Here is a 17,927-nt window from a genome sequence, read left to right as displayed (position 1 = left end):
CCGTCATCTGTGTGCACCGACACACTTGGTGTCGTCATTCGGGAGCGCGAACGGGAACATCATGGGCAGCGACTTTTATCTCCGTTACTACGTGGGTCACAAAGGGAAGTTTGGACATGAGTTCCTGGAATTTGAGTTCCGGCCAGACGGTAAGGACCGGGGAGGGAGCCGGCAGTTGGTGTAGAGGGCCGGTGCTGTGTGTCACCGGGTATGGTGTGAGGCTGAGCCGAGGGAAGCGGACTGCGGCTTTCTGGAGGCGGTGGGTTTATAAATAGGCCCTATAAATGGGATATATTTGGGCGGGGAACAGATATAGGTGGGTCTGTGCGGTAGATGGTACATACCGGGGCAGGTGGGGGTCTGTGCGGTAGATGGTACATACCGGGGCAGGTGGGGGTCTGTGCGGTAGATGGTACATACCGGGGCAGGTGGTGGTCTGTGCGGTAGATGGTACATACCGGGGCAGGTGGGGGTCTGTGCGGTAGATGGTACATACCGGGGCAGGTGGGGGTCTGTGCGGTAGATGGTACATACCGGGGCAGGTGGTGGTCTGTGCGGTAGATGGTACATACCGGGGCAGGTGGGGGTCTGTGCGGTAGATGGTACATATCTGGGCAGGTTGGGGTCTGTGCGGTAGATGGTACATACCGGGGCAGGTGGGGGTCTGTGCGGTAGATGGTACATACCGGGGCAGGTGGGGGTCTGTGCGGTAGATGGTACATATCTGGGCAGGTTGGGGTCTGTGCGGTAGAGGGTACATATCTGGGCAGGTGGGGGTCTGTGCGGTAGAGGGTACATACCGGGGCAGGTGGGGGTCTGTGCGGTAGAGGGTACGCACTGGAACAGGTGGGGGTCTGTGCGGTAGAGGGTATTTATTGCCCTGGGACAGCATTTTAATACTAATCTGCAGCCGTTTCTGCCAGCTAATACTTATTTTTGAGAAATAACTCGTAATATTAAACCTATGAATCTTTATTCCGATTATAATTATTGTTTTTATTGTGCTATTCTGCAGTACAGTGGGGGGTTTACAGAGTATACATAAATTTGTCAGAAACCAAAATAATGAACTAAATAAAATATTGTGTAAACGTAAATCATAATATGGAAGCACAAGAAGGTAATACAAGTGGCGCACATCTCAGTGCAATAGGAAAAAACAGAAGGACATAAGATCTTGTTTAATATCTGATGGGGTTTTAATGTGTAGGCAAGGTCAGTCTGAACCAACAAGAGAGGAACTGGGTAGGAGATTGGTAGGTAGAAAGGTGAGACATGCCAGACTGGATGAGGTTACAGTGGTCTAGATGGGAGATAGGCGTTTTGGTTGCTGTGAGAGAGTTATAACATTGTACTGCCTGTCAGTCACATGTGCAACGGAGTCCAAGAGTGCCAAAGGTCTGCATGGTGTACTGGTCCAGAAGAACCAGAGAACAACATATTATCTAAGATTGTCATTGTTGTTTTTTTACTTTAGTTGTGCGAATTGCTTGGTACTGATATTAGTGTATCCAGTTCCCAAAAATTTTATAAAGTCATTCTATAAAATAATTGTATATTTTGAACCCCAAGCATGTATACTTTACTAAATAAGACAAAGACATTTGTATAAGTGATGCTAGGTGCAAAGGATATTGTTTGTTAAAACTGCGAGAACACTTTATCTAAAAGTGGACCACTGAGTAGCCGTGCTTACTTCATGACTATTGTGATCAAGGTAGACTCCCAAAATGCATACTAACTTCAAAGGCAAATATCAATTTATTTACTGAGTCTCCCAATTATTTGTTTATTTTTTTTAACAGGTAAACTTCGTTATGCCAACAACAGTAACTACAAGAATGATGTTATGATCCGAAAGGAGGTAAGTCTTAATTGTAGGAATGCAGCATTAATGAAATGGGTGGGGGACTGATGGGAGCGGTTGGTGATTAACATCTGTTTCTGCATGCCTGCTGGCTAGTGTCCCAGTTACCAATGCATTTGTCTCTTGGCGTGTTCATATAATGGTAGTATGAGTTCTATTAAGTGTCCATAGGATGGCAGACCTCCACTTATACCCATTATTACAGCAGGTAACTGAAAAAAATATATGTGGGGAGGTGGTTGTAGGACCGTGTCACAAGGAAAACCATTAAAAGGATGATACGTTAAATCTAGGCACTTAACTAGTCCTGTGTATAAAAGAATAATCCTGTTCTAAATTTTCTTCCTTTTGTGACTGGAGGACCCCACAGAATAATATATTTTAATTCATCTCTCATTCCAGGCATATGTACACAAGAGTGTGATGGAGGAATTGAAGCGGATCATAGATGACAGTGAAATCACAAAAGAAGACGATGCCTTGTGGCCCCCGCCTGACAGAGTTGGTCGACAGGTGTGTTCTGTTTCCATCCTGACGCATGTCTAGGCTCTTACATAGATGATGCTTAAGGTGGACGTGTTCTCGCCACATTGGTGCCTTCTACCCTTACAGTACCCACAGCGTGAGACCCGCACTGCCTGAGAGCAGGGCCAGATGTGCCAGGCACGAGTCATACATGGTGGTGTCTATTCACTGTCTGATTCACCTGCAGGTAAATCTGACAGTGATTAAAAAGTTGGGTAAAAATAAAAGCTGAAATGTCCAGAGAGGATTAAGTTGACGAATAGAACCTAAACTATTTTTTCTATTTTGTTTCTTTGAGAAAGCTTTGTACATACTGTATATTGACATTATGATCTAGAGTTGTTACATTTTCAAATGATTACTGTTCATTTATAAAGCAATGTACAGGGATTTATAGGAGAAATCTGAAGATTGTGGAGTTGTATTTCTACACATAAACTACTTTCTTCCTCATATATTGCAGGAGCTGGAGATTGTGATTGGGGATGAACACATATCTTTTACAACATCGAAAATCGGTTCTCTTATAGATGTGAATCAGTCAAAGTAAGTTGTTCTCCATTGTTTTGTCCCCCACCCCAAAAAAAAACTTGTGGTCAAAAATCTCATCTTACAAATGAGACTGAAGTACATGTGGTTGCGTATCCACTGAGGGTCTGTATGGTGGATCAGTTTGCAGATGGTGAAAGACTTTAATAATGTTATCTGGATTGGTTGTTTTATACACTAAAATATATATCTATATATCTATATATCTGCATCAGCCCTGGTGTGGTTGTGGGCTTTTGTTCTGCTGCCTGTTAGGGATAAGAGAGTAGAAACAATGGAATTCCTGAGCCCTATTAGTAGTATAATTTATCCCCCTATGCGTACATGGAGTGAATGAATTTCTTCTTCTAGGATATTGTTTTTGAAAAAATAGGATGAAAGGATTTCTCACAAAGACATTGTGTGTGTAGATAGAGAGATCTATCCTTTATACTTAGATCAAGTGGCTCTAAGGGCTAGATTTACTAAGCTGCGGGTTTGAAAAAGAGGGGATGTTGCCTATAGCAACCAATCAGATTCTAGCTGTCATTTTGTAGACAGCTGCACACTGTGCAGGTCCGTTCGGTAGTGACAGTGTGCTGCCCGGCTGCTCTGATTGTGTTTTAAACACAATCAGAGCAGCGGGGCAGCACACTGCCGAGCGGACCTGCACACATACTGTGCAGCCGCCGGCAGCCTTAGATATCAGAAAGGGGACGGGGCCTAAATCGCGCCCCCCCTAAAATCGCCCCGGGTATATCAATAGTCTAGATCCGCCCCTGGTTATCAGCATTATATGAACTGGGACTGTTATATTTATTTTATTGGACAACTCTTGACAAAATAATTTTCATACGCTTAAGAGAACATTTTATTAGTGTGAAACTGTTCTTTAGTTTAAGATATGTTATTAAACTGTTTTATATCACTTACAGAACCACCATGAAAAGGGTGTGTGTAGATAGAGATATAGTAATGCTTGTTTATTGGGGTTTTCTTCCATATCATAGTGAAAACAGTATCCTAGCACATGGAACGCATCTATTCATTGTGCACCTAGAGGTATAACTAATCTCTAATGCTGGATGGGTTGCAGTAAAAGTCTGGTGACTCCTGTACTAGGTATACAGTAAGCACAGTTTGCTGGCTTCTAAGTGAAACTGAGCCTCCTTCTATCTGTAGGTAATACTAGACCCACTCTTCTAGATTGTAGCTAACCAATGAAAAATATAGGTGGGTACTTGTATAATCAGAATTGACTCTTGAGTATGCAGAGTTAACTGTAAACCATCCATCCTTTAATAGAAGGTTGAGCTGCTTTCAACCACTTGAGGTCTCCTGTCAGAATATGGATTGTTCTGTAAGGAAGTGATGCTATAAGGGGGAGATCTGTGTGTATGTACTCGGTTCACTCTCTAATACGCTCAGCGTCGCTGGTGTATTTATAATTTTGGTATTATAAATACCAATACGCGTATTGAAAAATCTATGCAGGTTCTCTATAGAAGCATGCAATTCAAGTACAGTTATATTTTACAATGAAATGTTGCAGTACATTTTATGCAGAACCTAAAAACCCTGTTAACACAAGCCTATATGTCTGTTTTTCAGAGACCCGGAGGGACTAAGAGTTTTCTATTACCTCGTACAGGACCTGAAGTGTCTGGTCTTCAGCTTGATTGGACTTCACTTCAAAATCAAACCCATTTAGTTCTCTGGGAGAACAGGAGCTCATTTTATTATATTTACTTTGGATGAAAATTCTGAGGGTTTTGTTTTTTAATGTGTATCTTTTATTTTTCTGGACCTGACTCACTTTATTAAAATGTTGATTAAAATTTTTTAGACTGTTTTGTGTGACCCTAAAGCATGTTATTCCAGGGAAAGTTTCTTTGCATCAATTGGTTATTGCCATTAGTGCTGTTGGAGTTTCCCATGATTCTCTGGTGATTAACAGTGGGGTAAACACTGTTGGTACCTGACAGTTTATTAATAATCACAAACCTTATTCTTGGTTCTGTTTGACCACAACACATGTAGGCTTGAAGTGTTGTGATCTGTTGTCCAATACTGAAGTAATCTTAAAGCATTCACTTCTCTCTCGCTGTTTATGTATTTGAGAACGTGCTATTTATTGCATGGAACTCGTTTTACTACCCATTCAGACATGTAACTCGACTATAATTAACAATAGTGGACTGTCTATAAGTTAATGGACACATTGTGCCTGAGTCATTATTGAAAGTTAAGCAAAATAAAGGAGTAACTTTGCACCTTGGCAAAAACATGTTGCATTGGAGGGGGAGGAAAATTTAAAATGTGGGGACAGATTTATAGTTGGGGTAGGGCATGTCCTAGATCAACTTTACATTTCAGTGTAAAAATAAAGCTATGTATTTGTGTGTGCTATATGAAAAAGCTGCCAGTATTTAACTTATGTGCAAAGTAGTAAACTAATTTGCACCCCTTGCATTGTAACATGGTTTTGTCCATGAGAAAATTTACTCCATTTTGTTTTGCTCTCCTTAAAGAATAAGGCCCGTCTTGTCCACGTGCCCTAGATCAAATATGTGAGGACAATTATGGATGGCATAAGTCATTTCGTGGTATTGCGTTAGGTATTAAACAGGTTGAACTCGCTGCATTTTTTCTAAGACAAATGAATAAACATGTGTCCACCACTTTGGGAGAGACTCAGATCTCGGACACTTTGAGGCAATGTTCAGGCTGAAATATCATAATAGGCGGCACATTGTGTTGAATGTAATCTCTATTTTTGAGTTCCTTTTCCAAGTTCAGGGCTGAATGCTTTCCTAGCATAAAATAAACTAAACTGAAAGTCTCTGTTCAAAGAAATATATTCATCCATCAAGCCTAATAAACACATAACAGGGAAAGAGAATTTAGTACTGAGAAATGTGAGATCCTCCATGTAGACGTCTGACATGTGAAGAAATAATCCACAAAACTCCAGCAGTACGTAGCTGGAATTATTGCAGTGTTTCACCCCTTTCCCTGCCCATTATAATCTATGTAGCTTCCTGTCTCACAAACTGCATACAAAACTGGTGTCACCACCAAGTCTAATGGTAATAAAATGTGATCATTAGGTCATCTATACAGATCACTGTCAGCCGTTTCCTGGGCTCTATAGCAGTTGTAATGTGCACTAGTGGCTCCATGGACGCAGTGTAAAGTTCATCCTCAGACCTCCGTATGGTGATCAAAAGCATCAAATCCAGTACAGAGCAATAACCATAATTCTTGTCCCTCTGGACTGGGCCAAGAAGGGTGCCAGCCAAATTTCTTTACTGACTTGAACAGCATTGTTGTCAGCCAAAATATTCAGGGCCATGGGTTTACTGGATTAAGTTAATCAAATGGTGCTGAAATCCCTCTGTGGCTCACATATACTGTATTATTAAAGGTAGACGGCTTAACTGGTACAAAAACTCCTAGGTCTGGATTAGAAGCTGAGCCTAAGCTCCTGAAATAGTCAGGTTACTGCCTGCTCTGTTTGTGATTTGTTCTAGATTTTTTATCTGATTTCCATATCTGTATATTTATCCAGGGGTTGATCCCCTTTTGCCCTCTCATACACACGCCACATTCTGGGAGGGAGGGAGCCTTTATGGTGCCTATTACACAGGAGGGGGTCTCAAAACAGCAGGTTCTCTTACTGGACAAAAGGAAGCTGTCATGCCTAAGGTAACGAGTAGGAGGTTGAACGTTTTCAATCTAAAGGGAGGTGGCACACACTGGGCAGGGGGACATCTGCCCCCTGGGCTGGTCCCATAGTGGGCTACATTAAGCCGGTTCACCTGCATTTTTTTATTTTTAACTTTAAAATCTTCCTAATAGGCTGGATAAAATTTGACAGCCTTCCCCTGCACACAGGGGTGAGGGAACTAGAAAGCTGACTGGAGGGGGTAAAAAAAAGAAGTGGGTGGTTTGAGGAAGGGAGGATTAATGAAGGTGGAGAATACTACACGTTAGTGAAGAAGGCATATAAGATGGGATAAAGAAGGCAGGAGGAAGGTTAGACAATGGAGTGATAGACTATACTGAACAGGTTTTGAGGCTAGAGATAGCCTGGTAGAACAAGGAAGATCATTCCAGAAGGGAGGAGTGGGATGTGGTTACCAACGGGCTGGGGAGGTGGTCGTTAGTTGATGTTGGAGGATGAGAGGGAATATGCATAGAGATGAGGTTGGAGACATAGGGAGCAGCAGAGTTAAGGATTTGTAGGTGAGGGTGAGTTTGAAGAGGATTCTGTAGCAGAAAGGGGGGAGCCAGTGCAAGACTTGACAGAGAGGGGAGGTAGAAAGGTGAGATTAGTCTCGCCAAGGTTATTGAGTATAGACTGAAAAGAAGCATGACGGATGCGGGGGAGGCCAGTAAGGAGCAGATTGCAGTAATCAATGTAGGAAATGATTAGAGAATTGATGAGCGTTTTGGGAGCATCATTGGAGAGTAAAGGTCTAATACAAGCTATGCGGTGGAGATGGAAGCGGCAGGATTGGATGATGGTTTGGATATTGGGGGGGGGTGAAAGAGAGGGAAGAGTCAAGGATGGCACCCAGGCATCAAACTTGGGGAAGAGAGATATTGGTATTGCTAACAGTGATTGAGGGGAGGAGACTCTTGAGGGAGGGAAGACAAAAAGTTCAGTTTTGGCCATATTGAGTTTAAGGAGACGTTGGGACATGCAGGAGGATATGGCAGAAGGGGGCAGCAGGACATCCCAGTGAGGCATGAAGGAGAGGTCAGGAAACGAGAGGTAGATATGGGTGCCGTCGGCATAGAGGTGCTGCTAGAGGCCGAAGACTGATAAGTTCACCCAGCGAAGAGGTGTACAAAGAAAAGGCCAGAGGGTCAAGGACAGAGCCCTGAGGGACTCCTACTGGTAGTGGGGATAAGACGGGTGAGGAGCCTGTTGTAGAAGCAGAGAAGTAGAAGGTGAACTAAGAGAAGTCTGTAAAGCGGCCACATGGACCTCACCTAGCACATTCCCTGAATTTTACAGGGTAATGTGACCACTTCAGCAGATGTCAGTTTTGGTCACAAAGTCCTACAGGAAGCAGTAGAGCCAGTCACACCACGGCTTATGGAAACTTGCATTTATTTCTGTTAGACCATATGAACGTATATATATATATATATTTTATAAAGCCTATGCTTGCTATTATAAAAATATCAAATCAATTGAATTAAGTAATAGCTGCTAAGCTGTCTGGGGTGCCTCCATATAACACATAAAGCCTTGATCTACAGATTGCTCAGGTCTCTCAGACTAAGACCTTCACATTGCCTCATTAACACTTGTCTATTATTATTTATATAGCACCAACCATAGTACACAACGCTGTACAGAGAATATGTGGTCATTGGATTTTACAGTGTAAATTCCATCTCGCACACCCACAGTCACTAGTTCCCTATTTGTCAGCATACAATTAACCTGCCAGTATGTTTTTGTCCATAAAAAGTAAGTATGCTCTAACTATGTTGGTAGAGAATTATATTATAATATATTATCCACGGCGCATTCACCATGAGCTCAGGTGTGATCAGAAGATGCTTCCACCTCTGAAATAGACTTCATGTCACTAACAAGCGGCTCCTCCAGGTGGCGCTGTCCTGCTTCACAAAGTTTTTGCGTTCCAGTCTGTCAAACTTTAGACACGTGATGTCGCTTTACGGCAAGTGAAGATTTGACGGCCGTAAAGCAAGCGCCCACTGACGTCATGGTGGTAAGTGCAATATAGGTTTTAATCAGTGAATTATTGCAGTGTTCATTGCAATACTGTGGCATGACTGTGTGTATGCTCATAGTGATATAAACAGCTGCTAGATGAGCAGTCTGCAGGAAAATGCACATTAATTGAATTAAGTTTATGCCTTTATGTGGCACCACATACGTTATCACTATAGTACACGAGTAATAACATTGTAAAATAAACATTAACGGACATATAGAACACACACACAGGCTACAGATTTGTTCTAATGTGTTCTATATGTTTTCAGTTGTTATTATTCCAGCATGCATGGGGAAGAACTAACAACCATGGTGCAAATGCAGTATGTGTGTTTTATGTTTCTGTGATGGACCTGACAACACTAACTGCCTCTTCCCCAAAATGTTTACTTTTTGTAGACATTTATACTGGCATGCATATTACTATTCATATAATGATCATCCTTAATATATCACATTCTGTGGATAATTTTATTTAGGCACCTCAGTCCCTAACTCAGTGAAGCTTACAATACAGGATAATACACAAAGAAGACTACAAATCATATTGGAAAAGGCAGACAAGTTGCTCTTCCAGTAGTGTGAATCAGTATCCATATGTTGTTATATTGTGTCAATATGCAGTTTATCCACACAGGCATAATGTAAGCCTTACTGGAAAATGGGAAAAAAATAGATAAAATCTTACATGTGCAGTAACCTCTACTGAATATGTATAGAATACCCAAGGATAAATAATATGATATGCCATCTGTTATCAAAGACAATGTACTTTCACAGACATTATGCAATCAACTACTGAGTCCGCAATACGTTCAACAGACACATGTAACGGATATAAGGATTTTCTATAGTTTGATTTTGATTTTTTTTTTTGTCTCGTTATTAAATATAGAAGTTTGCGCTGCAGTTCAAGGCCAATCTGGAAAATGTCACTCGACTGCGACCAGTGGGGCAAGATTTCCGCTGGTTCCTGAAGGTGAGAGGACATAATGCTTTTCACATGCTGCCTCAATTCAAAATCATCGGCCAATAGACAGCATGTGTCCATGATTATTATAAGTATATAATACTATCACTCGGCATAAAGCCATGTCTGTTATGTGGGGCTCTACAAAATCAACATGTTGTTTCAAAGCAGCTCCTTTTATTAAAGGTTGCCCTGTTCACATTTGAGGTTTATATCCTTTTGTTCTAATGCTTCCCTTCCACGTCGAATGCTTTCCTCCGGTACCTTGGTAAAACCTCATGTAGTGTATAATCTTGAAGAATTAGGCCCAGGCTGCAGTGGTCACAGTGTTTGTGACAGTACTGCATTATCAAAAGAGTTCTGTTGGCATTCTCAATTTTCTTTAAGCCCTTATCCCCTATTGGATAATTGTTTTACAAAAGTGCTGACAGATCTCTGGTGATGATGTCGTGCCATCGTGTGCTAGACAATCATGGTCACTGTAACTAGCGTTGCTAACTCGTTTTTACATTAAGGTGAACAATGTAGTCGGCCATTTAAAACTTGGCAGTGTGTTTATTTTTCTGTTTACAAGCAACACTGATGCATCATTCACTTATATATAAAATATATGTTTCATTATACTATACAACAATGCTGGACACATTTCTAGAAAAGTTTGAAACCAGGGCCAAGCGTTAATAGCCAGCATCTTTTGAAGAATAAATGTGGGAATGTAAATGTGTAATGAGCAAAATTGTTAGGGGTGGATGTGCTCAACAATCATCACCATCATCAGCTACTTATATAGCGCTACTAATTCTGCAGCGCTGTACAAAGAACTCACTCACATCAGTCCCTGCCCCATTGGAGCTTATAGTCTAAATTCCCTAACATACACACATAGAGAGAGAGAGAGAGAGAGACTAGGGTCACTTTTGATAGCAGCCAATTAACCTACCAGTATGTTTTTGGAGTGTGGGAGGAAACTGGAGCACCCGGAGGAAACCAACGCAAACACGGGGAGAACATACAAGCTCCACACAGATAAGGCCATGGTCGGGAATTGAACTCATGACCCCAGTGCTGTGAGGCAGAAGTGCTAACCACTAAGCCACCGTGCTGCCACAAAATACCCAACATGTAGCAGCCATGCCTAGAACGTTTATTCGGCAAGCCTTTCAGTGCTTAACACATTTACCCAGAATGCACTTGGAACGCTCAATACATTTACCAACCTCTGCCAAGTATGCCCCTCACAATTATCCACTTGTCCCAATTATCCCACCATATTTGCCTTCAGTTATATACATATGACATTTCCAGACTGGTGCCAAGTGCAAGTCTGGTAAATCAGTTGTTAAACCTAAGCGGACATGAGTTTTCAGTGGCAGCACCAGTCATCATGTATTGTAGCCCGCATGATCAACTAAGGCCAAGGGAGATAACGAATCTGCCAGGCAAATAGAAAACTCCATCATTGGTATCCCCTTACTGTAAACTCGGCATGTTCTGCAAAATGAATTGTACATCTGGGTTACTGTGTCATGTAAAGGTCTCAGTTGTGATACTAAGATCATAATTGTATTTTCTAATAATTTGTTTGCATGATGCTTTATTAGACCTTAATCTTAATGTATGTAGATTTGGAAACACATTTGATATTTCTTCTTATAGCTGAAATGTGGAAACTGCGGAGAAGTCCCGGATAAGTGGCAGTACATCACATTGATGGTGGGTGCAAGAATATTACCTTTGCTACATTACCATTACAAAGGTACAAAGCACTCGCCAACTGCATGCAAAATCCTGTCTCAGTAGTCACCTATTAGCGCCAATAATTTCCGCAGCGCTGTACACATCAAGCAGTAACAGAGTGCACTCAGTATTGCTTTACGTGTCAGTGATGCAGACAGAATGCTCTGTAATGTGAGCCACTGGCAATAACGCAATCCGGCCTTATTGTCTTCTATATTTTTTATTCTTGAGGTTTTGCAATGTAACACCAACTAAATAAAAGAATATTAATAACAATATATTCATTGTTACGTCAGGAAAACTTACATGTATTACTAGGCATTAGAGGTTTAAATATGGCCTTAAAGTTACATAGGATGATGTGATCACTTAGGCATATTTTGAAGCTTATATCTTTATACCTAGATTTGGATACAGAGACATATGTACTAAGATAGGCTACTGCGATTGTCTCATATTATCCTGAACGCTCCTTATCCTGACCACTGAATCTTGCTGCCTGTTCTGACCATTGTTGTGATTATTGACCTATCCTGGTCTAATGATAATGTACTTTGCTGCATTGACCTGATCTGTTTAATTCCAATACTTTTAAGGTGGCCACACAGGCCATCCCTGCTGCTTCACCCAAAAGTCAAGCAACGGCATAATCGTTTAATGTGGCGGCACATGTAGGTGACCGAATGGAACAAGGTCTGTTAGTGTGGTCAGAAGACGACCACACACACACACTGTCAATAGCAGTCATCTGCTGACCACGTTTTCTTCCATTACCCTTGATGATGCTGTCATATTGTAGGACTATTATTATCTAACACTGCAGTTGGTTTGGAAGCCACACGCTGCAACAACAGGATAATTGCCCCATATCGGCTGACACATGACAACTTATGCGTCCAACTCTAGTCTTTTTATCATAGCCAGCGTGTGTGTTCTCAGGATAGCCGCAGATCTGGTGACCACAGATGGTACAAAACCCACTGGATTATCTTCTTGGAAAATTTAATTGTCCCGCTGCTCATTCCAAATCTGCATTTGCACTGCATAGCTGCCGTTTTGTATTTCGTAAACGACCTCCAGATAAGTGTAGGGTGTAGGTTTATCCAATTGATATTCAGGTGACTGGGAAAAAATATTCTCCAGCTCTGCCTTGACTAGATTCTCCTCCAACTCTGTGTTCATTTGTTGTGCTTCCTGTATCCTGATATAGTATCAAATATTATACCCCTCATCACTGCATACCGCCCACCCATCGGACCGGCCCAGCCCTTATTAATAATCCAAACTTCTCTGACATGTTTTGGGACATTTAGCGAGGTGGACTAAGCTTCTACATCTTACAAATTAGCAAAACTTTTGTAAGGTACTGGCTTATGGGGAGTGGTCAGAGATCCCTCTTAGGAAATATTTCGGGTCCTTGTTTCCACGTAGACACAAATCCAGGTAAAATGTGTTCAGTTCATGTTGGGATGCAAAAGGTGCCATTGTAATTGTTGTCGCCTACAGGACAAACACCGGCTGCTTTTGCATGTAGCACACAGATACTGGGCATCTTGAGATTTAGAGTTGAGCTATGACACACAGACTCCCAACTCTCACATTATAAATTTGGCCTGCAGCATGAGGTGGTTATACCAAGGTGCTACATTGCACTCTTTACCTGGGTGTACGCTCTAAGTGAGGCCCTTAATGTATAGGAGAAGACTGTGTGAAGTGGAACAAAGCTAAGATGAGATAAGGTTAAAGAAGTAGCAATATAGTATGAAAACTGCTTTGAATTAGTATTTCACTAACTCCACAGCTCTGGTAAACTAAAGGCATTTTAATGCCATTATGTCATTGCCTTTCGGTAGCCAAATATCTATCTATCTATCTATTATACAGTATATCTATCTTTTATTCTATCTATCTATCTATTATACAGTATATCTATCTTTTATTCTATCTATCTATCTATTATACAGTATATCTATCTATTATACAGTATATCTATCTATTATACAGTATATCTATCTTTTATTCTATCTATCTATCTATCTATTATACAGTATATCTATCTTTTATTCTATCTATCTATCTATCTATCTTCCCTGTAGCAAGGTATGAAAGATTTATCAGCAATGATGGATTTTAAAAACATTCTCTAATTTGCACCTATCAATGTGTTGATGATTGCATTGAGTGTATTATTATTGATGTAATGATTGAGTACACTGTCAGTGTTGTAGACCTTTGCAGTGCAGTGTGTCAGTGCTAGTGATTACACCTTTATCCCATCCAATCCTCTGCAGGACAGTGTCCCTCTGAAAGGTGGGAGAGGCAGTGCCAGTATGGTACAGAAATGTAAGCTGTGCTCCCGAGAGAACTCCATAGGTGAGTCACATCAATCTGCATGGTGACCAGAATAACACAATGTACACTGGGAACTGAATTATTTCATGCATGGTGATTAATACAAAGATTGTAGAAAACTATAACTTAGCACAGTTACAAACCAAGTAATATATTAATATTAATACTTGTCATTATAATGAAAGGCGGTATTTATTTTTAAAGATTTACAGGTAAATGTATCAAGCTGAGAGTTTTCCAGCGGGTTTGAAAAACCAATCAAATTCTAGCTATCATTTATTTAGTACAGTCTACAAAATGATAGCTAGAATCTGAATGGTTGCTATAGGCAACGTCTCCACTTTTCAAACCCGCTGGAAAACTCTCAGCTTGATACATTTACTCCCTAGTCTCTTTCAGTTTCCATCGTAATGCCAAAATAAGGCTTATGCTGTGTTGCTGTCAGAGGCTAAAGGTCTCTTGTAACTTGTTGTCCCCAACACTTTATTCTTAAAAAGGACAGTTTATTAAAATGTATCTAAAGGCATATACATTGAAATGCTTGAATACCTATATTTCCTTCTGCCTCCCCCTTACTCCAGCAGATATAACATTTTGGGGAAGGATCACAGCAAGGGATCCTTCACTGCTTTACAGGCAGAGACTAACCTACAACCCCCATCATACAGAGACTAATCTCCCATCATGCACTGCCTTGTTACCCTCTTTACATTGCTTGTGATTGTGCTAAGTGCTGACATCAGGGGCTCTCTGCATATCGCTTGTGGCTCAGGGGGTCTCAGGTATTCACTAACTTCCCTGTGTATGTGCTGCCAGGCTTCTCTGTAGTGTACATACTAACAATAGGTACATATTGATAAGCTGAAAGGGAGGTTTTCTGATTGCTGGTAGCCTTGCCAGTTTCTGCCCTCTGGGCTTTATGGCAGCATTTGATGGGTAAAGAAAACTGTCCTCTCCCCAGTGATGTTGTACTTCTCCTGGCCTATCAGTGCATTCAATCTAGGGATTACATCATTTAGGCAAAGGGGTTGGAGGATGATGTTACTGGGGAAGGGGCAGAGCTTTCTTTACTCCCCAGAAAACTCAGTACTTTGCAGACATTTAGGACAGTTGCAGCAGATCAGTTTCAACATGTTGTTGGTGGGTAACTTGTAAGAAAAGATATATACCTATAATTATATGCAATTAGCAGTGGGTTTCTTCCTACTGATCAGCCATGGGCAACCTACAGTGCTGCAACTGTTGTGTAACTATATATCCCAGCATGCCTTGCCAGCCTCTGGTTGTACAACAGCTGGAGAGTCGCTGGTTGCTTGCCTGTGCCATAGAGACATCAGTAATGAGGCATTAGTGTATTAACCTGCCCATTTATCTATTTTTGTGCAGATATATTGAGCACCTCACTGCAGCCGTACAATGTAAGTGAGTTGTCTGAGGGGCTAGACTTTGTATTATACATTTCTTCACCTTGGTTGGGTGTTATGACAGTTACGTCACCATTGTAATCTATTTTTGTTGGCTTTATATCTTACTCAGGCTGAAGATAGTGACCGTTTTAAGACTATAGTGGAATTTGAGTGTCGAGGTCTGGAACCTATTGATTTTCAACCACAGGTACATTTTGCGGATGTGCTTGTTGTTCCCTTCACTGAGCAGATATAGAATTAAGGAAAATGCGAGCAACACAAGCAGGATGAAGTTATTTTGAGCTGTGGCCATGTTAACCTATCACTATCTGTGGGCATGACTCTGGGTGCCATGGGGATCATGTATTTCTAAAACCTGTGATTGAATGTTGCCCATCACCCACAAAAATAAGTGCAAAAAATTGCCTTATCAATGTCAGAGACCTCTATGCTATGCCCTTAAACAGTCTCTTCAATGACCCAACAATCCATGATTTTAGGATTTCCTTATTCATGCACAGATATCATTATCTAATTGATTGGCACAGTAAATATTGACATCTGACTTGTAGGGAGTTATTTCAGGAGAGGGCTGAAGAAAGCTTTACTCCGTTCAGGAAAGCAGAGACTGTATGACCAGTCCCAGCAGGCCTCTGGTCTTTAATTGTTACACCTACTAATGCACATTATGGTAACGGGAAGAATAAAGGGTGCAATTTCTGTGGACTCTTTTGATTTCTCAAGTCGCTCTTAGATTGTACCCTAATCCCTTTATTGGATCACAGATTAGTCTCTGCTCTATTACCGTGTTGTAACTAAAAATAATCTATTACGTAGAAGGGAACGCTGGTGGGGTTGTGAGAATCAAGAGATATTTATATTGAGTTACACAACGTGGTTGTTAGTTCTGTACCATATGTCATATTTGCCAGTAGGTCATATTTAAATCACACCAGCTAGGACTGTACCAGTTTCCATGTACATCTAGAGTGCTGTTTAGTTTCCTGTGACTTCTTGGCTGTGATTATATGAGTAAGGTGGCACGGTGGTTAGCATTGCAGCACTGGGGCTACGGGTTATACGCTAATGAGCGCACAATCCGTGTAGAGCCTGTATACGCCCTCTGTGTTTGTGGGTTTCCTCCAGGTGCTCCTGTTTTCTCCCACAGTCCATCTGGTAGGTTAATGGGCTTCTGATGAACTGTATAAATAATATATTGATTAATTATGGCTAAGAAAAAATAGGGTTAAAAAGACACAGTTGCACTCGCCCCCATTCCCCTCTTTTTATTTTAGCTGTTTCATGTAACACTGGTTTCGCTTGGATGCAGTATGTTTATAATACTGTGTTCTGCTCTGTTATACCCTCTTGTTGTCAGATATATCATATCTATATAAAGGATAGAAATGAGGATACATTGCAATGTTACACTGCAGCAAGCATCGGGTTCACTGTATGATACAATTGTCTTAGTAGAGGGTCACATAGAGGTCTGGGTAAATAGGCGAGTTATTATTCCAATGTATCTATGTATTGTGAACATCTGTGTAATGATTGAGAATTGCTCCTGTGTCTTCCTGCAGGCTGGGTTTGCTGCTGAAGGAGCAGACACTGGAACGCCCTTCAATGACATTAACTTACAGGAAAAGGTTTGTGTGGCATATTTATCACTGGGCAGCTAATGGGGGAATTACATCTGCATAAACTGGCCACTCCCACAATCTGCCCAGACCACGCCCACCCCCAGCCATACCTCCAGTCTTCCACTCTGAGAGGCCAAGCCTGTTTTGCCCTTGGGAAATTGGGACTATCTGGTAAAACCAGTAATGTGGGGGGTTGGTTGTGTATCTAGTTTAGTTTGGCAACCTCACCCCTGAAAAATATTCTATAGGCAGCGATAGCACCAGCACTATATTCATGCTGAGGGGATTGAAGGAAGCTGAGACCCCTTATTACCAAACTGTTATCATTTAATGAACACTTGCAGATCAAATATTTACAAAATATACTTGCATATTTTTAACAAAAATTATAATGTAAATATGAATATGGTAATTCTTGTATCGATGTGAGGCAGCCCCTATTTCTTCAGCTATCACTGAACTACAAATTCCAGCATGCATTGTGATTGGGCTGATTCAGCAAATTTTGTGGAAATATCCAGATCCCCCCCATGTCTGTTGAAGACAAAACCATAGGAGAAACTGACAAAGGAAATACAATAAAAAAAAAATCACAACTGTAATAACAACTAGTCTATTTAATGCATGTATGTTCAATTAGACTTATATCAGGTTGTGTAAGAGTTTAATCTTCAACTATGCTATTAATTACTGCTGATGAATGGCAACAAATGATCTATTTACCAGAGGTGCATTAATCTGGACAACCATTTGTTCTCCCGCAGGATTGGACAGATTATGACGAGAAGGCGCGGGAATCAGTGGGGGTCTACGAGGTGTCACATCAGTTTAAAAAATGTTAATAGTTGGTGTGATCTGAACTCAAACACTTGGGCCTGTGCAGAGCTGCAGTAGTAAACCAAGCGCCAGAGAGGTTCTCCTACCATCCAGTATGGACATTACTGAACGTTCACATTCAGTTACACAACTCACAAGTTATTCAGATCTGTAAATACCTCAAGTCTTCTGGTTCCAAAACTGCAGTGAAATAAAACTGGTGGATTCTATTCAGTTGTTTTTTGTGTGTGTTATGTGTTTTCATCTATACTTTATTTAATTGTTTTAGTAGAAGTCTACATACTTTTGTATCCATATTCTC

General features: G+C 41.1%; 2 protein-coding genes across 2 annotated transcripts; both read left to right on the top strand.

Annotated features, from left to right (window-relative positions):
* Nucleotides 1-4,772, top strand: MAGOH (mago homolog, exon junction complex subunit). Its single transcript, XM_075184023.1, has 5 exons — nt 1-149; nt 1,806-1,864; nt 2,270-2,380; nt 2,856-2,938; nt 4,532-4,772. Exons 1-5 carry the CDS (start codon nt 62-64, stop codon nt 4,629-4,631), a joined length of 441 nt encoding a protein of 146 aa, XP_075040124.1. The 5' UTR covers nt 1-61; the 3' UTR covers nt 4,632-4,772.
* A 3,793-nt stretch (nt 4,773-8,565) lies between these two features.
* CZIB (CXXC motif containing zinc binding protein) lies at nt 8,566-17,835 on the top strand. Its single transcript, XM_075182125.1, has 8 exons — nt 8,566-8,673; nt 9,577-9,660; nt 11,308-11,364; nt 13,680-13,761; nt 15,127-15,158; nt 15,277-15,354; nt 16,730-16,795; nt 17,554-17,835. The coding sequence occupies exons 1-8, from the start codon at nt 8,668-8,670 to the stop codon at nt 17,629-17,631; spliced, it is 483 nt and encodes a 160-aa protein (XP_075038226.1). The 5' UTR covers nt 8,566-8,667; the 3' UTR covers nt 17,632-17,835.
* The last annotated feature ends 92 nt before the right edge of the window (nt 17,836-17,927 follow it).

The sequence above is a fragment of the Mixophyes fleayi genome, chromosome 8 (genome assembly GCF_038048845.1).
Source record: "Mixophyes fleayi isolate aMixFle1 chromosome 8, aMixFle1.hap1, whole genome shotgun sequence".
Taxonomy (NCBI): domain Eukaryota; kingdom Metazoa; phylum Chordata; class Amphibia; order Anura; family Limnodynastidae; genus Mixophyes; species Mixophyes fleayi.
The sequence above is the reverse complement of the archived record's forward strand: the minus strand, read 5'-3'. Positions and strand labels throughout refer to the sequence as shown.